At 42.6% G+C, this 22,000-nt stretch overlaps 1 protein-coding gene across 15 annotated transcripts in view; it reads right to left on the minus strand.

Moving 5' to 3' along the window:
• Positions 1–22,000, minus strand: part of RALGPS1 (Ral GEF with PH domain and SH3 binding motif 1) — a 142,412-nt gene that overhangs the window by 104,161 nt on the left and 16,251 nt on the right. For 8 of the 15 annotated variants that reach the window (XM_087879567.1, XM_087879564.1, XM_087879561.1 and 5 more), the window contains exons 2-5: positions 16,676–16,761; positions 10,763–10,888; positions 5,244–5,351; positions 3,924–3,974 (exon numbers count right to left, since the gene is read on the minus strand). In XM_087879567.1, coding sequence (XP_087735693.1) covers positions 3,924–3,974; positions 5,244–5,351; positions 10,763–10,819 — 216 coding nt within the window. In that variant the 5' untranslated portion in view covers positions 10,820–10,888; positions 16,676–16,761. The remainder of the gene's footprint in view (positions 1–3,923; positions 3,975–5,243; positions 5,352–10,762; positions 10,889–16,675; positions 16,762–22,000) is intronic. The other 7 variants (XM_087879566.1, XM_087879563.1, XM_087879558.1 and 4 more) reach the window with 1 other exon arrangement.

Genomic DNA, 22,000 nt, shown 5'->3' on the forward strand with positions numbered 1-22,000 from the left:
ATATAATTTAGAATCTGAAAAGCAACCTTTGCTTGGAAATAAGCGGGCTTTGAGGAATGATGCTGGTGCTAACACGCTTTGCACACACAATGCCTTGCACGCCCCTTAGAAAAGCCACGGATATTTCGCCGACCTCCCTCTCCTTTACTGCAAGGAAAGCATCTCAGGAGAAAAAAGATTTATTGCTTATTATCACTCCCTGAGCTATGCAATTCCCTGCCACGTGGGAATTAGCCACTTAAATAAGATTATTTTTTATTTCACCTACGGTGGGTCTTTTTGTACTGTCAACCCTCGGCTCGGTAATATTTGTGATATAAACACTTCACTATACAAGACAAGGGTAATGTGGAATAAATTCACCGAGCTTTTGAAAGCTGAGAGACCAGCAGAAATCGTACACGTAAAACCCATTTAAGCTATATATATATATCTATTTTCACTCTATTAAGCTCCTAATGGCTTTTCCGTTACTGCAGGACGCATCTGGAGTAGAGTGGCAAACCATCTTTTTCCAAACGGTTTTTCTTTTATTTATTTCTGAAACCGAGATAAGGAGAACCTTCCGACGGTCAGCAGAAATTAGATTTGTAGTTTTTATTATGATGCTATCAGGGTCATAATTCTTCCCTCCGCTTCAGTGGCAGGAAAATGCTTTACTGAACACGCCTTCTCTAAGAAGCAGCTAAATTGTCCCAAGATAATGGCAGAGGAGGAGGAGGAGGAGGAGGAGGAGGAGGAGGAGGAGGAGGAGGAGGAGAAGGAGAAGGAGAAGGGGAAGGGGAAGGGGAAGGGGAAGAGGAAGAGGAAGAGGAAGAGGAAGAAGAAGAAGAAGAAGAAGAAGAAGAAGAAGAAGAAGAAGAAGAAGAAGAAGAAGAAGAAGAAGAAGAAGAAGATTGCTGTATCAGGAGACACCAGAGTCGAAGAAAAAGAACTGGGGAAAAAAATCACGAAATATCGCGACCTGGCCATCGAAACTAACATTAGACCAACAATCAAGAGGTAAACAATACCCCAATCATGGAACTGAATTGGGTATTTTTACTAATACTAAAAAGCCCAATCAAAGAACCTCCAAGATATTCCCACCAACACTGACAGGGCAAGTCACTAGAATATAAATTGAGAGCAAACCTCACTCCCGACTAGGGTGAAATGAAATGCCTGCAAGAGAAGAACTAAGGACCCCACAGTCCTCCTCCTCTTCTCCCTCCCTTCCTTCTCCTGCTCCTTGCAAACCACACTCCTTTTTAGCCCTGATGGTGTTACCTAGTTGGGTCATGAAATGTCTACAAGAAAACAGCCAAGCTCAGGGAGCACCAAGGATCTCACAATCTTCTCCTTCCCCTTCTCCTCCTCTCCCTCCCTCCCTTCTCCTCTTCCTCCTCCTCCTCCTCCTTGCAAACCTCACTCCTTTCTAGCACTGATGGTGTTAGTTAGTTGGGTCATGAAACGTCTACAAGAAAACAGCCAAGCTCAGGGAGCACCAAGGACCCCACAATCTTCTCCTTCCCCATCTCCTCTTCCTTGCAAACCACACTCCTTTCTAGCCCTGATGGTGTTACCTAGTTGGGTCATGAAACGTCTACAAGAAAACAGCCAAGCTCAGGGAGCACCAAGGACCCCACAATCTTCTCCTTCCCCTTCTCCTCCTCCTTGCAAACCACACTCCTTTCTAGCCCTGATGGTGTTACCTAGTTGGGTCATGAAACGTCTACAAGAAAACAGCCAAGTTCAGACAGCACCAAGGACCCCACAATCTTCTCCTTCCCCTTCTCCTCCTCTCCCTCCCTCCTTTCTCCTCCTCCGTGCAAACCACACTCCTTTCTAGCACTGATGGTGTACTTAGTTGGGTCGTGAAACGTCTACAAGAAAACAGCCAAGCTCAGGGAGCACCAAGGACCCCTTCACTTCACAATCTGAGAACACTTCCTTGGATTCCCAAGTGATGTGGGAGCTTCATCGCTGGAAGCTTTCAAGAAGAGACCGGACTGCCATCTGTCAGAAATGGGGTAGCGTCTGCTTGGGCGGTGGGGAGGGCTCGACTAGATGACCTGCAAGGCCCCTTCCAACTCTGCTCATCTGTATCTGTGATAAAACTTTACTTCCCCAAAATATGTCCCCTTACAAGAAGCCCTGCATTGCTTAATTCGCGCTGACCCCTTGATCACATGGTTTGAGTCTCCGGAAAAGGGCGGCATATAAATCGAACCAATAAATAAATAAGTAAGTAAGTAAGTAAGTAAGTAAGTAAGTAAGTAAGTAAGTAAGTAAGATATCACCGCTTCAAAAATTCCAATCTCGGGAATAATCCTGCCTAAAAGATAAAGAACTTTTTACTCAAAGCAGAGTTTTAAGATAGCCAGCTGCAAAAGTTAGCAACGTCGTCATCATCAGAAGTCTAATTAGTTTTGGGGACACAGTACATATGTTGCCTATTTAAACAAAAAAACAAAAAAAACACAGATTAAACAGTGATATATCAAATGTTCTGGCTACATTTACCAGAAATTTGAAAGAAAAATAGCTGTTTCTTCTATTTCTCAGGGAATTAACAAAAAAAAAAAAAAAAAAAAAAAAACAGCCTCTGTGTATTACAACATCTGCCATTTTTTTTGTTTTTTTTTTTCTTCCCCCTTCCTTCCTTGTCTTCTGCCAAATTTTAGCCGAGTGGCCTGGCCACGTGCAGTCAAACATATGGGACCTATAGAAAGCCTGCTTTAGGAAGCTTGAATGACGGATGTTTTGACAGGCGTCCAGCCGGACGGTCCAAATGGATGTGGCATCTGCTTTCCAGCTCAATTCATCCCGTAAAGGGAAGTCAACCCCGCTACTGCGGGCTACGTAACCAGATAGAGAGGACTACTCGGGTTTTGAAGGACGTGTGAACTGAAGGTGTGGCTAGTCCAGTTTCAGGCCACGTGCAAACCCAATGAAGGAGCCTTGATAGTACAGTGGTTTAGTGCACCCTGTTATTAAGACCAGCTGCCTGCAATTACTGCAGGTTCGAATCTCGCCAAGGCTCAAGGTTGACTCAGCCTTCCATCCTTTCTAAGGTAGGTAAATTGAGGACCCAGTTTGTGGGGGCAATAAGCTGACTTTGTATAAATATACAAAAGGATGAAGGCTATTGCTTAACGCGTTGTAAGCCGCCCTGAGTCTCCGGAGAAGGGCGGCATATAAATCAAATAAAAAAACAACAACCAAGCTATGAGGTTTTCCTCTCTTAAGTCAAGGATACTGATTTAAAAACCTCTCAAGGTCTCTCCTTAATCCAGTGGTATTTAGACGTTATCGTCACCACTGGATTTCTCGGAGCGGTTTTTTTTTGAGGGCAGCGATTTTAATCATGGAAGGTGTAGGGGCTTCCGTGACATCTAAGAGGATAAGGCGGTGTCCTTAGTGTTCTCTGATCTGCTTGTTTGTCTTGCAGACTGATGATGTTGCCTAGTTGGGCTGTACAATGTCTGCAAGAAATCCACCAAGCTCAAAGAGCATCAAGGATCCCACAGTTTTCCTCTTCCTCCTCGAAAACCACGCTCCTTTTTTTAGCATGGATGGTGTTGCCTAGTTGGGTAATGAAAGATGTTTCATTACCCAACTAGGCAACATCATCAGAGCTACAGGGAGTGGGGTTTGCTCTAGCACTTATTGGTGCTTCCCAGTCCTGTCTGGTACTGATGATGTTACCTAGTTGGGTAATGAAAGGTCTGGGCGATACTCCACCAAGCATAGAGAGCATCAAGGATCCCACAGTTCAATCCTGAGCTATAAATCCTCTCTTCCATCAGAATATAGCCTGATAGGATATGAATCTCTGTTCTCATTTCTTTAAAAAAACAAAACAAAACAGTGAGTGAATCTAGAACTGTCTTAACAAACCAGAGCTTAACAGCTCTTTTGTCATAAAAAAAGGCACTTACCTCTGGCTGTATAGCTTTAAATACTGGCATATCCATCAGTGTAATCTGACTCTGTGACAAAAACGAAAGGAAGAACGATTATACATTTCAGAAAAAACCGAAGTCTGGCAAGTCCATCGTGGGTCTGTCTAGAAAGCTGCCAGGGTGTCTAAATTCACAGGCTGTTTGTGATGAACCGAATCATCAATAGACTCTTGGGCTGACCCGAATGACCAAAACGGTGCATTTTGATTTTCCTCACCTATCCCAAAAGGCAGTTGAGGTTGTCCACTTATTTACGGCTACCTAACAGGCAAAAGGCGTGCCAAATTAGTTCGTTTACCCTGTTTTCCCCAAAATAAGACACCCCCTGATAATAAGCCCAATTGCTTATAATAAGGCCAAGCGCTTATTTCAGGGTTCAAAAATATATAAGACAGGGTCTTATTTTCGGGGAAACATGGCAGGAATTATTTCAATCTTTCTGGAACTCTTTACAGGGAGTCCAGGACATACGACCACAATTGAACCCAAATAAAACAATTATTACGTGAGTTTTGCCCCATTAGATGACCTTTCTTGCCACAGTTGTTAAGTGAATCACTGCAGATGTCGTTAGTAACATGGTGAGGGGGGGGAGGAGAGAGAGAGAGAGAGAGAGAGAGAGAGAAAGGGAAGAAGAGAGAGAGGGATAAAGAGGGAGGGAGGAAGAGAGAAACAGGAGAGAGGGAGGAAGGGAGGGAGAACAGAGAGGGAGAGGGAGGAGAAAGGAGGAGGAGGAGAGGGAGAGGGGGAGACAGAGGGAGAAAGAGGGAGGGAAGAGAGAGAGGGAGGAAAGACAAAGTGGGAGGGAGAGAAACAGGAGGTGAGGGAGAGAGGGAGAAAGAGGGAGGGAGGAGAAAGAGAGCGGGAGAGAGAGAGGGAGGAAAGAGAGAGAGGGAAGAGAGAGGGAGAGAGGGAGGGAGGAGACAGTGAGGAAGGAGAGAGGGGGAGGGAGGAGAGAGAAAGAGGGAGAGAAACAGAAGGTGAGGGAGAGAGGAGGAGAGAGGGAGAGATAGAGAAGGAGGGAGGGAGGAGAGAGAGCGGGAGAAAGAGGGAGAGAGGGAAGGAGGGAGGAGAGAGGGAGAGCGGGAGGGAGGAAGGAGAGAGAGGGAGAGAGGGGGCAGAGAGAGTGTTGATCTAATGTGTGGAAAACCAACTGACTACAACTAACTAACTAACTAACTAACTAAATAAATAAATAAAATAAATAAAATAATAAATAACTGAGCGGGAACTTATTTTTGTCCTTACGGCTACTACTATTCGGCATAGATCAATACGCAAACCTCTTTTACTTACTGCAAACTCCTCTGGAGTTACTTTTAGCACGTCAAACACGACAGCATCGTAGCTCTTGTGAGCATAGTCCGAACTCCGTCCTTCCAGAGAGTCAGAGCTGCTACTGCCCTAGAAGGAGGGGGGGGAAAAGGAAGGAAGGAAGGAAAGGCTTCATTTATTTTAATTTCTGCTTTGTTTTATTCGCTGCCCAGTTTCGAAGCGACTCCGGGCGGCTTGCAAGCCTGAAGACATTAAAATAATCGGTGATAAAATATTCCTAAAACAATGAAGTAACGAAGTATTAACTGACATGGGGATCATTTTTGTAGATCTCATTTTTTTCTACGTGTTTCACTTTTCTTCTTTATACTGTGACTGCTAGTCTAATAGCAAATCCTTCATAAAAGTCATTGCAATCTTCTCCCCTTTTTAAATGTAAATTTTAATTTGTTTTAAATTATGGGGTATTTTAAATTCAGCCAAATTATTTAATTCGTTTTTAACTTATTTTAAATTTTTGTATTTATGTGTTTTATCTTGTGGCTGTTCACCGCCCTGAGTCCTTCGGGAGAAAGGCGGTATAGAAATTTAATAAAATAAATAAAATAAATTACATTCTTGATTAAATTATCTTTCCCTTGTTATATAATTTTATGGTACTACTCCAAAAAAAAAAAAAAAAGTGGTGTTATTAGCTAGTTTTAGAAAATACACTTTTCCCCCAAAAGATTTCCACAATTTTGGCCACTACTGTATATACCAGGAAGATTTTCCATAGCATCTCTTGATGCTTTTGCTTTTGAAGCTCAAAATGCAAAAAAATGCATATCATTGGAAGAGGTTATTAAGGCAACTGTATCCAATATTCCTTTCTGTGCAAGAATCCAAGTGAAAGCATTGAGGACAGACGGAAAGCCAACGAAGAGAAAGAAAATAATAAATTGCCCTCCATAACATCTCTTGGTTACCAATGAACCGAAGAACACAATTTATCCTCTCCTGCTTCCAACTATGAAACTTGTTTTTTCTCAAATATAAAAGAATTTATCAGCTTGCCACCAGAGATGTTTGCTCTCTAAAGTTTGAAAATGGAACAGAGGCAATCCTGCAATCTGCTCTGTGCAATTTCTCTCCGTGGCCGGAGGAGAAAGTCCACAGAGCTACTGACAAATTATGTCAGTTTTACAACTACCGTGTTTCCCCGAAAATAAGACCCTGTCTTATTTTTTGAACCCTGAAATAAGTGCTTGGTCTTATTGCCATGCGCTCAAAAGCTCGATTGGGCTTATTATCAGAGGATGTCTTATTTTGGGGGAAACAGGGTAGATACCAGTAGATGGATGGATGGATGGATGGATGGAGAGAGAGAAAGAGAGGGAGGGAAGGAGAGAGAGAGGGAGAGAGGGAGGGAGAGAGAGAGGGAGGGAGGAAGGGAGAGAGAGAGAGAGTGAGTCTTATTTTGGGGGAAACGGGGTAGTTCACCTTAAGGAGTTTGGTCGAAGCTATCAGGGATAAAGGTAATTGGTGAAGCATTAACAGTGCAAATGGGGGCAAAAATGTATCCCAATCTAAACCCTAATTGCTGGAAATGTAAAAAAGGTACCCGTTTTCATGTATGGTGGCTTTGCCCAGAAATCAAAAAAATACCGGATTAAAATACAAAAATAGCTAAATGAAATTATGCACTGCCAAATAGAATTGAAGCCTGAACTGTTTCTTCTGGGGATCATTAAAGGAAAATATCCTAAAAAGATTAAATATCTGATCATTCATATCACTACAGCAGCGAGAATTGTACTCGCACAAGCTTGGAAAATGTCCACTATACTGACAGATTGTGTAATAATCCGGAAAATTTTTGAGTGTGCAGAAATGGACAAACTTACTATAGAATTAAATAATAAGGAAGACTCGGAATATTACTCAACTTGGAAAATTGGTATCAATGGATAGAAAATAAAAATAGGAAATATATGGATCAAAATATAAATCAAATAAAAAAAAAAAAAAAATAAGACATAAATTGTGTTTACATATCCTTGATCGTAGGAATATCTGGGAATATATGATTAGAATTAAGATTTGTACTGTCAGAACGACGTTGAATTGTACAATTATTATGGACGTATTTTTGTTACAGATGTATTTGTATATTAATATTTGAAACTTTAATAAAGGTTTTTTGAAGAAAAAAACAACGCAAATGGGGGATAAAAAAAAAACTGATCAAGATTTATTTGCAAAAATATTATTAAATAAGGGCAGGGGGGAGAAATGGATGGGGCGACGTGTTCAGATCTTGCCAGGCACAGTTTAAAAGCAAAGTTGCAATCCTAGATAGGTTAACTAAGAAGCAGATGTACTTTGCTATTATTCTTCTCATCCTTCCTATCGCCTATCTCCTTCTACTTATGACTATAACCTTGTTGCTTGCATCTTTACGATTTATATTAGAATAGAATAGAATAACAAGAGTTGGAAGGGACCTTGGGAGGTCTTCTAGTCCAACCCCCTGCCCAGACAGGAAACCCTACACCACTTCAGACAAATGGTTATACAACCTCTTCTTAAAAATTTCCAGTGTTGGAGCATTTACAACTTCTGGAGGCAAGTTGTTCCACCGGTCAATTGTTCTCACTGTCAGGAAATTTCGCCTTAGTTCTAGGTTGCTTCTCTCCTTGATTAGTTTCCACCCATTGCTTCTTGTCCTGCTTTGGAGAATAGCTTGAATCCCTCTTCTTTGGGACAACTCCTGAGATAATGGAAGACTGCTATCATGTCTCCCCTGGTCCTTCTCTTCATTAAACTAGACATACCCAGTTCCTGCAACCGTTCTTCATATGTTTTAACCTCTAGTCTCTTATTGTTTTATTTAGTTTCCTAGTATGATTTGATTGCTTAGTTTAGTATCTTATGACTATCACTAAGTGTTGTATCTTATGATTCTTGATTAATGTATTTTTTTTATGTACACTGAGAGCTTATGCACCGAAGACAAATTCCTTGTGTGTCCAATCACACTTGGCCAATAAAGAATTCTATTCTATTCTATTCTATTTAAAAATCAGATCTCCTAAAGATTGCACAGTGTTCAATCACCTCCAAAACAATTCGATCGTTCTAGCTGTAGGAACGCCACAACATCAACAATCCCAGCTATTTATAAGTGTATTGTCTGAAAAATCACCCAGTGAAACGGAATAGAAAGAAACTGTAACGTCGTGAATATGTATGCAGAAGAATTCTGCCCTGCTTTGAAACCGAGATATTCGAAACTGATGCTCGAACCAGGCCGAGACTGCAGTCTTAGGAACAGTTTATCTTTGAACTGCTTATGTGTGACAGCTGTCTACTTTTGAACAAACATGGGAAGAATTTCTCTGTGATGAAGAAAAAGGGTTCAGTAAATTATTTCCATCTGCAAGACATTAGATGTTAATTGCTATAACTCAAGTGTGTAAAAACAACAGTAGACGTTTCCTAAACGAATTTGTGGCCTAAAAGACTGGACACCATATGATAACTATCAGGAGGAGGAGGAGGAAGAGGAAGAGGAGGACAGAAAAGAAGAAAAAGGAGGAGGAGGGGAAGAAGAGGAAGAGGGAGGAGGAGGAGGAGGAGGAGAAGGAAGGAAGGGAGAAAATGGAGGAGAAAGAGAAAGAAAGAGAAGAAGAAAAAGGAGGAGGAGGAGGAAGAGGAGGAGAAGGAAGGAAGGAAAAGGAGGAGAAAGAGAAAGAAAGAGAAGAAGAAAAAGGAGGAGGAGGACAGAAAAGAAGAAAAAGGAGGAGGAGAAGGGGAAAGAGGAAGAGGGAGGAGGAGGAAGAGGAGGAGGAGGAGAAGGAAGGAAGAAAAAGAAGGAGGAGAAAGAGAAAGAAAGAGAAGAAGAAAAAGGAGGAGAAAGAGGGAAAAGAGAGGAAGCGGAAGAGGGAGGAGGAAGAGGAGGAGGAGAAAGAGAAAGAAGGAAGGAAGGAAAAGGAGGAGAAAGAGAAAGAAAGAGAAGAAGAAAAAGGAGGAAGAAGGGAAAGAGAGGAAGAGGAAGAGGGAGGAGGAGGAGAAAGAAGGAAGGAAGGAAGGAAAAGGAGGAGAAAGAGAAAGAAAGAGAAGAAGAAAAAAGAGGAGGAGGAAGACTGCAATGTATTTTACAAGACTTACAAATCTGCATAGATGAAACAAATCACGGCCACGATCATAATCCTAAACTAAAAAAAAAAAAAAAAAGAATTCCCCTTAAAAACCCTTTCCACTTGTAAATGTTTAAGAAGCGATCAGCAAGCAGCATGTGTAAATTTGTTGATTAAATAAATATTTGGTTTAATCCCCACATGGCTATCCATGAAAGGGATGAGGTTGCCCAGATGAGGAACCCGCTCTCTTCCATTAACTCCACTCCCGAGAACCACCACACAATGTTTCCCACCCACCCAGCCAACATCTGGAGTTGTTTCACAGCTGTGCGATTCTGCTAGTTTAGCTCATCTGAAAGCTGTTTGCAGTTCGGCCTTTAAACCTGTCACTGAAAAGGCCTTCTTGACAGTACGTGAGAAGGCAGGAAATCCTTTCTGAGTCCTTAGGTGGATCCTGTTCACTTAGGAGGAAATATTTTAAGCACGCGGAAAATCTATTCTCCATGACGGAAGGCATTAAATAGTGAACCTTCCTTCAAGGAAACATCACTTCAGGAACATGGCTGGGATTCGGCTAAATCGAGAAAGGGTAGTACCGGAGGTTAAATTCTTCTAGTCCCTAATTTTTATTTTAGTTATAAACCTATTCTCCGACTTTTAACGAATTCTAATTGTGGAATCCTTGGTGCCCTTTAAGCAGGGGTGAAATGCTCCCGGTTCGGTCCGGTTCGCCCGAACCGGTAGTAAAAAAGGCTACTGGTTCGCCGAACCGATAGTAAAAAATGTAAAAAAAAAAAGTTTAGACGATCAGCTGAGCGACGCAAGATCGTCGTCGAAACTTTTTTTTTTAATTTTACTTTTTTAGCATTTTTTTACAATCTGTTCGGGTAAATAAGTTGTTAAAAATGCTTTTAAAAGGTAAAAAAAAGGCTCTGAAGATCGCGCGCCACAGCTGATCACACACACACACACACACACACACTCTGTGCTGTGTTCTACTTACCCCACACCCTCCTTTTGGTGTGCACTGCATGTGCGTGCACCTCGCATTTGTTGCATGGTGGGCACTGCGCATGTGTGCGCATGCAGCCTGCATTTGGTGTGCAGCGCACATGCATAGCCAGCGAACCAGTAGTAAACTGGTTCAGATTTCACCACTGCCTCTGAGCTTCTTGCTCAGACGTTTCATTACCAAACTAGGTAACGTCATCAGGGTTTGTAGGGAGTGGGGTTTGCTCTCCCTATTAGCACTTTGCAAGGCCATTAAAGACGGTTGGGACAGTAGTTTACAAATGTAAGCATTCTGCATACAGCACGACTTCTTAAATCATCTTGACGACATTCATTATTAGACAGTCTCCTAAGAGATGCCCAACTAAACTATGGTTTGTTCCGAGTCGGGATGGAAACTGTTACCTCTGGAGTGGCGGAGGTCACAGTCACATTGGCCATGAGGCCATTCCTTTTATACATTCTCTTCTTGGAACACAGGAACTTCGGCTCAGCCACCACTGCTGATGTTATAGGTTGAAGGGAGAACTGCTGGAAGATCAATAAGAAGCTGACTTTAGAAACGCCGCCCATCGAAAGATAACGACAAGGACTGAGGAGGGAGCAAACAGTTGTGAACTGTGGAGGAGGAGGACAGAAAAGAAGAAAAAGGAGGAGGGGAAGGAGAGGAAGAGTAAGAGGAAGGAGGAGGACAGAAAAGGAGGAAAGAAAGAGAAAGAAAGAGAAGAAGAAAAAGGAGAAGGTGGAGGAGGAGGAGGAAAAGGAAAAGAAGGTGATGATGATAGAGGAGATGATGATAGAGAAGGAGGAGAAGGAGAAGAAGATGATGAAGATAGAGGAGAAGGAGGAAGAGGAGGAGATAATGATGATAGAAGAAGAGGAGGAGGAGGAGAAGATGATGAAGATAGAGGAGAAGGAGGAGCGGAAGAAGAAGAAGAAAGAGGAGGAGCAGAAGGAGAAAAAGGAGCAGAAGGAGAAAAAGGAGGAGGAGAAGGAGGAGTGGAAGAAGAAAGAGGAGAAGGAGAAGGAGGAGGAATAGAAGAAGAAAGAGGAGGAGGAGGAGGAGAAGAGGAAGAAGGAGAAGGAGGAGGAGAAGAAGAAGGAGGAGGAGGAGGAGGAGGAGGAGAAGAAGAAGAAGAAGAAGAAGAAGAAGAAGAAGAAGAAGAAGAAGAAGAAGAAGAAGTAGTTTCATAACCAATATGTACAGCTATATAAAACCTAAGCAACATGAAACTGCCTATAAAAACTAAGAACAATTTAAGCCGCGCATCAGCCAAAGCCCACCCGTTTTTGCTTTTCATTTTGTTTGCTTTTTTACATTTCCTTAAGATCGTCTAAGCACATTATTCCTCCAGATTTGAATTTCAACGACACAGAGACAGCTGTCTGACGACAAAGTCCGTTCGAGCTTCCAAGGAGGCATCCCAGACCTATTGGGTTGAACACAATTCTGAGCCCCGAGATTAGAATCCTGGCCCATTTTAACCGAGGGACAAAGTGGGGAGGGTTGTTTTTTTTTTAGTGGTGAGAGCAGCACCTCGTTGGGAGCTTGAAGACTAAGCAGGATCAGACATGTTTGGGAGACCTCCGTGGAACATCGGGGCTGGAGGCTAGATTGGCAAACCGTTTGGTTGGGCTGCCAAGAAAATGACAGGGAGGTACCCACCGCAAAGCCATCTGAGATCAAATGAAGACTTGTGGGAAGACCTTACTGATGGGAGTATGGGGTTACAGAACTGTCAGCCCCAAATTTCACAAAAAGGGTGGGTGGTAACATCAAAAGTAAAAGGGACTCAGGGGTGGCTCAGGGGCTAAGACGCTGAGCTTGTCAATCCGAAAGGTCGGCAGTTCAGCGGTTCGAATCCCCAGTGCCGCGTAACGGGGTGAGCTCCTGTGACTTGTCCCAGCTTCTGCCAACCTAGCAGTTCAAAAGCACATAAAAAAAAGGCAAGTAGAAAAAATAGGGACCACCTTTGGTGGGAAGGGAACAGCGTTCCGTGCGCCTTTGGCGTTGAGTCATGCCGGCCACATGATCACGGAGACGTCTTTGGACAGCGCTGGCTCTTCGGCTTTGAAACGGAGATGAGCACCACCCCCTAAGGTCGGGAACGACTAGCACAGATGTGCGAGGGGAACCTTTACCTTTAACATCAAAAGTAACATCGCGCAGGTATTCTTGAAAGCCTATGCAAAGGCGAGGATCGGTTATCGGTTAAGCAGAATAATGGAGTTAAAAGGGACCTTGGAGGTCTTCTAGTCCAACCCCCTGTCTCAGACAGGAGTGTATCACTGCAGATAAGTGGCTGTCCAGTCTCTTTTTAAAAGCCTCCAGTGTTGGAGCATTCACAACTTCTGGAGGCCAGTTGTTCCACTGGCTAATTGTTCTCACTCTCAGGAAATTTCTCCTTAGTTCTAGGTTGTTTCTCTCCTTGATGAGTTTCCACCCATTGCTTCATGTCCTGCCCTCGGGTGCTTTGGAGAATAGCTTGACTCCCTCTTCTTTGGGGCAGCCCCTGAGATATTGGAAGGCTGCTATCATGTTTCCCCTAGTCCTTCTCTTCGTTAAACTAGACATACCCAATTCCAGCAACTCTTTTAGCCTCCAGCCCCCTAATCACCTTTGTTGCTCTTCTCTGTCCAAGACCTTCAGATGAGATGAAGTTGGCAGAGTCAAGGGCGTAGATCCGTGATGGCGAACCTGTGGCACGCAGAGCCTTCTCCGTGGCCATGCCGGCCGTCGCCCCAGCCCAGCTCCAACGCGCATGCGCACATGCCTCCCGCTGGCCATGGGGTCTCTGCATCGCATGCGCGGGGGGGGCACATGCACGGAGGGTACAGTTTGGTGCAGGAAGGTTTCCAGGCCTTGCATGGCGCCCCCGCACCGTTTTGGCTTCCAGGTTGGTGCAGGCTTTCCAGGCCCAAAAGGGAGCACGGGGGGAACGGGGCGCATGCACGGGGGGGCAGAATGTATGCGCTGGGGGGGGGCACATGCACAGGAGGCACTTGCATTGCATTTGGGGGTTCGGGCATGTGCACGTGCATTCACCCATGCACACTTTGGGCAATCAGCACCAAACACGTTAACCATCACTGGCATAGGTGGTTATTTATTGAGATGTACGGATGGAGGAGATGATGGAGACAACACAGAAGGTGCAGCTATAGATACAGAACTGTCGTTGAAGCTGGCTCGGTGGAAGGATGGAAAAACTTCAAATATGGATTTTCTATCACCACTTTACTAAGTATCCCTTTGGCTCTCCTCTTGTCTGCCTTCTGCATTTTTATTTATTTATTTTTTGGGTGCACGAGGGCTCAAAAATAGCGCATCCCATGATCGCAGAAGAAAATTCCATATGCGATGTTGCAAGCCATCCAGCTTCGGTTCCAGCTTCCAAAGATAAAATTAACCCAGGAAGTACAAACAGGTCTTGAAAGGCTGCAGCACAATTTTTCCCCCCCCTTACGTTCACTAGAAAGTTGTTTTGTTTTGTTTTTATTTAAAAAAAAAGAAAGCTCAACTGCCAGGGAGTCGCAAAAAAACAACAACACCTGGGGAATTCCACTTTATCTGTCACGCAACCTTCAGAATTGGATATTGTTTGGAAAATGGCGTCCTTTGGATTTGTTGGATAAGCCTCCGATAAAAGGCATTGTTTTCAAGATTCTATACGCAGAGCGACCTTGACATGGTACTAGATTAAATCGGTCTTTCTCTTCCAAAAAAAAAAAGAGAGCGAGAGAGAGAGAGAGAAATTGTGAAATATAAAATGATTTATTTAGAAGGGATTTATTTAGAAGGTGAAATGGAAATCTAAATGAAATTGAAATGGAATAATGTATTTGTATTTTTAAAAAGATGACCACATTGTGGTGTAAAGAAAATAATCTTACACTTAATACCAAAAAAACCATTAAAGAACTTATAATTGACTTCAGAAGGAAGAGAGAGATACATTTACCATTGTACATAAATGGTGAGGAGGTGGAGAGAATGGGTAGTTTTAAATTTCTGGGCATTTATATCTCGGAGGACCTCTCATGGACTATGAATGCTAAACATGCTTGGGAAGGAAACACAGAAGAGGCTGTACTTCCTGAGAATGCTCAGGAAGATAAATCTATCTCAGCATCTACTTCTGTCCTATTATCGCAGCACCATTGAGAGTGTCCTGACATACCGCATTCTTGCATGGTATGGGAGCAGCTCTGCAACTGACAAAAAAGCTCTACAGAGAATCATTAATACTGCCCAGAATATCATTGGGCTCCAATTACCAGCACTGGACGACATCTTCGAATCTCGCTGTTTGAGAAAGTTGCATAACGTTCTCAGAGACTCTTCCCATCCTGCTTACAATCTTTTTGGACTGTTGTCTTCTGGCAGAAGATGCAGAACAATTAAAACTCGGACCACACGTTTTCTGAATCGTTTTTATCCCAGAGCTATAATTGCACCCCACAATGAACTAAAGGGCCACCATCAGTCAGCTGTTGGACAGCATGACTTGGTCTGTTGTGTGGATGTTTGGGTGGTTTAGGGGTGAGGAATTTGTGGTGGGTGGGAGGGTGTTTGGGGATTGTTATGTGTGTTGGACTGGTCTTTGGGTGTTACGTGAATTTCGTTGTATGGGTATACTGTGTATACACGTACAATGACAATAAAGTTATGATGATGATGATGTGGAAAACAAAATTGAAGAAATGTATTGTTAAAATGGTAAAATGATGAATAAGGAAATATGACATGATAATCTGGTCCACCTTTAGAAAACAATGATTAGGATATAAATGTGAAATATTAAAAGGATTTTGTATAATTTAAAGGGTTTCAATAAAATAAAGAAATACTGAAAAATATATGTGATAAAAGGGAGAAATAAAAGAATGAAATGAAATAAGATTTAAGATTAGGAGGTTAGGGCGGGTGGCAATATTGATTATATGTTAAATATAAAAAATAGAGATGAAAAAGGGAAAAGTAGAAAAGGAAAACTGAAGGCAGAAGGCAGAAATATATAAATTAAATTTGGGGAAAATAAGCTGTATGAATTTTGATTCGGTCAATACTCTATTCAGGAAAAAAATGTATTGTTATGTTTGACTGTTTTAAAAAATAAAAAACTTTTACAAAAAGAAAAAATCTGGGCTAGAAGAAAACGTCGCCGTAAATGCCAATCTTTGTCTCTTTTTTCTTCTTCTTTAAATAAGTAATTTTAATTGCCAAATAATTGCCAGATTGGAAAAAATTCTGGGATTTTTGCAAGAATGCCTGCTTAGCGATATATCTATCAGTTCCCCTGGGTTTATGCTAACTTTTGGTCACCCCTGAAGCTCCAGAAAAGACCACAGCTGGATCTGAAATTAATGTTCTCGTTCGCATCTGAAGAACTCAACTTCTTTTTTGGAAGACGGAAACCTATTTCGATGTGCAACAGGGAGGATTTTGTTTTCTTGGAGCTCCACGATTTAAAGGTGGGGTATTTGAGATACACATTTTCCATTTCTCCATCCAGCCGATCGGTTCCAGGCTGTTTTTAACAGACCCTTGTGCCATGTTTTACAAGATTACTTACAAAGTACCAGCCGATTCCTAGAACCGTAACCTGTTCAACAGTGCCATCTAGTGAATATGAAATGCGCAACTGCAAATGGTCCTCAACGTACGACCACAATTGAGCCCGGGGTTTATGTTGCTGAGTGAGAAATTTCTCAGGTGACTGCGCAGCACAGCACCCATCATAAATACGAGTCAGTGGCCAAGCATCTGAATTTTGATCAGGTGTAAAGGTAAAGGTTCCCCTCGTACATATGTGCTAGTCGTTCCCAATTCTAGGGGGCGGTGCTCATCTCCGTTTCAAAGCCGAAGAGCCAGCGCTGTCCGAAGACGTCTCCCTGGTTATGTAGCTGGCATGACTCAACACCAAAGGTGCACAGAACGCTCTTACCTTCTCACCAAAGGTGGTCCCTATTTTTCTACTTGCATTTTTTTTACCTGCTTTCGAACTGCTAGGTTGGCAGAAGCTGGGACAAGGAACGGGAGCTCACCCCGTTACGCGGCACTAGGGATTCGAACCGCCGAACTGCCGACCCTTCGATCGACAAGCTCAGCGTCTTAGCCACTGAGTCACCTTGATCAGGTAACCTTGGGGCAAATAAGGCACGCTTTTCAGTTTCATCCTAACTTTGAGCGGTCACTAAACGGACTGTTGTTAAGTCAAGGACTGCTTCTTCGTTTCAGTAAGATCCCAAGACAAGATGTGATTTTGTCACATCCATCAATCTTTCCTCCTCCCGTTCATGGTGAATTAGACTTACCCATAATGAAATTTCCTCCTCAGTTTTAAGTGCAGGCAATTAAACAGCAGTGAGACGACGTAGCACATCTCTCAGAAGTGGTTTTTCTGAAAAAGACAATGAAGAGGCGACACAGAGCTGTCATTTTCTCTCCTTGGATTGCAAAGGCAGAACCACGATCGCTCCCAGCAAAGTGAAAACCACGTTTTTCATAACTTCCAGCTTTATGACTGTAAATTGTATGATCATGATTTATCACTTGTTGCTTGTATGTACAATGAGAGCTTATGCACCGGAGACAAATTCCTTGTGTGTCCATACTTGGCCTACTATTCTAGTTCTATTATTTCTAGTTTTAGTTCTATTCCTATTCCTATTCCTTTTATTTTTTATTTTTATTTTTGTAAATTTTCATTCGTAAACGTTTTTGAAAAACAGTGCATTGTCAGAGCATCATTTACTAATAGAAGAAAACCAACGAGAGTTGGTAGTAAATCTCAGCACACAAACTAATAGCAATAGTAATAATATAATAGCAATAATAATAATAGTAATAATAATAGTTCTATTCCTATTCCTATTCTATTCTACTCTATTCCTACTCTACTCTACTCTACTCTATACTACTCTACTCCTACTCTATTCTATTCTACTCTATTCCTACTCTACTCTATTCTACTTTCCTATTCCTATTCCTATTCCTATTCTATTCTACTCTATTCCTACTCTACTCTACTCTATACTACTCTACTCCTACTCTACTCTATTCTACTCTATTCCTACTCTACTCTATTCTTTCTTATTCATATTCTATTCTACTCTACTCTATTCTATTCTACTCTATTCTACTCTACTCTAATCATACTCTATTCCTACTCTATTCTTTTCTATTCCTACTCTACTCTACTCTACTCTACTCTACTCTACTCTACTCTACCCTATTCCTATTCTAGAAATTAGTAATTGGACTTGATCTGAACCACAGGTCTATTAATTAAATTCAAGATACACAATTAACATAACTGATTATTGCTGAACTTCAGTCTTTGATACGATTGCTTGCCTGCTTCTGCAAGGAAGATTTGCTCTCTAGCAACCCTAGAAGAGGAAAATTACTTTTAGAGGGTTTTGTCCTCCCTCTCCCTCTCCCCCCCACCCCGCAGGGTTATCTGGGATAACAATACTACTATGTAGGGTTTTTGGAGACAGGCGGGCAGCTATAAATGGCACTGAAAAGACAACAACATCCATTGTGAGGCTCCCTAGAGGACAGATATCTGTTTGTCCCCACAATATTCTGTAAACCATTGTATGCTCCATAAACTATTGTATGCATGGCTTATGTGTTTGTTTGTTTTTTAAAACTGGCTCTTAAAAAAAAACAAACCAGACACATTTGCAGAAAGAACATGGCGGCTATAAGGTAAAGGTAAAGGTTCCCCTCGCACATATGTGCTAGTTGTTCCCGACTCTAGGGGGCGATGCTCATCTCCGTTTCAAAGCCGAAGAGCCAGCGCTGTCCGAGGACGTCTCCGTGGTCATGTGGCCGGCATGACTCAACGCCAAAGGCGCACGGAACGCTGTTACCTTCCCACCAAAGTGGTCCCTATTTTTCTACTTGCATTTTTTTTATGTGCTTTCGAACTGCTAGGTTGGCAGAAGCTGGGACAAGTCACGGGAGCTCACCCCGTTACGCGGCACTAGGGATTCGAACCGCTGAACCTCCGACCTTTCGATGGACAAGCTCAGCGTCTTAGCCACTGAGCCACCGTGTCCCAAATGGTGGCTATAATATCTCTTATATATTTGGGCAAACGGGCACCCTGCAAAGAGCTTATCTTATAAAGCAGCAGCAAGAAAAAAAAAATATGTCTACTGTTAGAAGCCAATCTCCGGTTCAGTTTAAATACTTCCTTCTTAATTCTCAAAGGCAGACCGAGTAATATTCACTGTGGGCACTTTAGTGGTGGGGAGAAAAAAATATATTTGCATAGATTTGCCATCTTCTTCAATGGCAAGTAGTCCTCGACTTACGACTACAATTGAGCCCAACATTTCCGTTGCTAAGTGAAACGTCTGTTAAGCTGTTGGGATGCTGCAACGGTCATTAAGTGTGAAAACTGGTCCTAAGTCACTTTTTTTTGTTCCCGTTGTAAATTTATTTTATTTTTATTTATATTTATATGCCACCCTTCTCCGGAGACTCAGGGCGGCTTACAAGGCATTAAGCAATAGCCTTCATACTTTTGTATATTTTTTATACAAAGTCAGTTTATTGCCCCCACAAACCGGGTCCTCATTTTACCTACCTTAGAAAGGATGGAAGGCTGAGTCAACCTTGAGCCTGGTGAGAATTGAACTCGCAGTAATTGCAGGCAGCTGGAAGCTAAATACTACCTTTAACAGTAGCATTAGTCTGCTGCGCCACTCAGACGCAAATTTGAATGGTCACTAAACGGAGCTGTTGTAAGTTGAGGACTTCCTGTATTTATTAAAGGCGGGCTAATTCTCACTCCCCTAAGAACCAAGGCAGGGGTGAAACGCTCCCGGTTCAGACCGGTTCAGTCCGGTTCGGTCAAACTGGTAGCAATGGAGGCCGGTGGTTCGGAGAACCAGTAGCGATGGCGGCGCGAGGTTCCGCCCACCCGCCCGCTCGTTACTTCCTGGTTTTAACCAGGAAATAACCTGTTTTTTACCCTCTGCACATGCGCAGAAGGGTTTGCACATGCGCAGAGGGAACTGCACGCAACATGTGCATTTCCGAACCGGTTGGGAAGGTAAGTAGATTTCACCCCTGAACCAAGGCATGAAAACATGCGCAGATATTCACAAACACATTTCAAAACCGTACGCCCTGGACACGTGCAACTATCTACGAAATTTGTTGAGCCTCATTGCGTAATTGGCTTTTCTGCTCCAGACTGTGTGTAGACAAGGAACAGCGTGTAAGTTTTACGCTTGTTTACATCTTGCGGAATCCACACCGGAGACACGATTTCAAAACCCCTCCGATTGTTTTTAGAATGTAAAGCCAAAGAGCAGATTATGCTCAGTCACTAAGGAAGGAATACACACACACACACATATATATCCATTCCTTATTTTATGTCCCCCCTTTTCCAAATATATCCTAAAGCTAAAAGATAAACCGCGAAGAAAAATTGGTTTAAATTACGTGCCTTTTTTTTTAATCTGAAGTGGATTGCCCAAACAATAGAGGCAGTTGATTATTAATCTGAGTAAACTTTTCCCTCGATCAACCCGTTTCCTGGAAACTGAATTTATTAGAATCCGTGTAAGTACTTTTGCGCTTGGTTTTTAAAAAGAATTCGGTGACAATGTCAATGCCATTAAATGGTGGCCCGTTTGGAATTAAAGAAAAAAGGTAAAGGTAAAGGTTCCCCTCGCACATATGTGCTAGTCGTTCCCGACTCTAGGGGGCGGTGCTCATCTCCGTTTCAAAGCCGAAGAGCCAGCACTGTCCAAAGACGTCTCCGTGCTCATGTGGCCGGCATGACTCAACGCCAAAGGCGCACAGAACGCTGTTCCCTTCCCACCAAAGGTGGTCCCTATTTTTCTACTTGCATTTTTTTTTAACGTGCTTTCGAACTGCTAGGTTGGCAGAAGCTGAGACAAGTAACAGGAGCTCACCCCATTACGCGGCGCTAGGGATTCGAACCGCCGAACTGCCGACCTTTCTGATTGACAAGCTCAGCATCTTAGCCACTGAGCCACAGCATATACAAATTTAAACTTTCCTTCCCTGCCTCCTTTAATTGCATTATTCTTTAATTTGGACTAACATGAGCAAGACCTAGGAAATTTAGGACACATACCCAGTTCCTGCAACGGTTCTTCTTTGTATGTTTTAGTCTCCAGCCCCTTCATCATCCTTGTTGCTCTTTCTCTGCATTTTTTCTCTTCATTCTTTCTAGAGTCTCAATTAAAAAAAGATGTTGTGACTTTGGAAAAGTGCAGAGAAGAGCAACAAGGATGATGAGGGGACTGGAGGCTATAACATATGAAGAACGGTTGCAGGAACTGGATATGCCTAGTTTAATGAAAAGAAGGATTGGGGGAGACATGATAGCAGTCTTCCAATATCTGAGGGGCTGCCACAAAGAAGAGGGGAGTCAACCTATTCTCCAAAGCACCTGAAAGCAGGACAAGAAGCAATGGGTGGAAACTAATCAAGGAAGAGAAGCAACCTGGAATTTAGAAGACACTTCCTAACAGTGAGGGCAATTAATCGGTGGAACAACTTGCCTCCAAAAGTTGTGAATGCTCCATCATTGGAGGTTTTTAAGAAGAGAATGGACAACCATTTCTCTGAAATGGTGTAGGGTCTCCTGCTCGGGCAGGGGGTTGGACTAGAAGACCTCCAAGGCCCCTTCCAACTCTTGTTATTCTATGATCTATGTTCTAACTGAAGGACAAGCCTTTCTGAACCAGTTCAAAGTCACACACGCAGAAGTGATACACCTATCCTTTTAAATTACTTCTACAGCACATTAATCAATGACTCATTTTATAGGGAATCAAACTACAGTAATATCTGGCCAAGGTTTTCCCACCTCAAAAACCACCCAGCCCAATATCATCTGTAATGGCAGAGCATTGAACTAAATTTTCCAACCGCGTTATTAATTTTGCTAAAAACTGGACCGTATCCGGATCAAATTCCCTGGTCTCATGCTCCCGTCTCCTCCCCTACTTAAGCTAAACAACTGATAATTGGCAAACCAGTTTTCACAATCGTTAATTTTGGCAATCGAAGCCAGAATCACATTGCGAACCATCTGCTTAGGAAGCTGCTGAAAAGTCGTAGAAAAAAAAGGAATCCAGGTTGGAGATATTCCCCCACCCCAGAAAAATAGAACATCGCGTTTGTTCCCTTAATACGTTTTTAGCTAACTGCACGTTGCAAATTCTGTGCAAATGAACAGGACCGAACGCACTCTATGAGCTACCTTAATTTTCCTTGTAAACCGGCACCGTTCCCCGTTTATCTGTAAAGTAATTGAGCGGATCTTATTTACCAGGAAATTCCACAAGAAAAAAAATAAATAACATTCCCGAATCCTGGGTGAATTCTTCGCAATCTTCAGATCGGTTGGGAATAACTCGCGGGTGCCGGCATCTTTACAAAAACGTAGGCTCTTAAAACGCTGGGATTAAATACGGACTGTTCCGGAACTGGAAATAATCTATAAAGTTTGGTTGTACATGCTTCGAGTTTGTTGTGACACCCAAATTGAGCAAGGCCTGGTTACCGTATATTACAGGTAAGAGCGAAAAGCTCTTTGCGGCAGGCACAATCACTCATGACATTTCTACTAATAGTAA

This window comes from Pantherophis guttatus, chromosome 16, assembly GCF_059756535.1.
Source record: "Pantherophis guttatus breed Tessera chromosome 16, ASM5975653v1, whole genome shotgun sequence".
Classification (NCBI taxonomy): Eukaryota; Metazoa; Chordata; class Lepidosauria; order Squamata; family Colubridae; genus Pantherophis; species Pantherophis guttatus.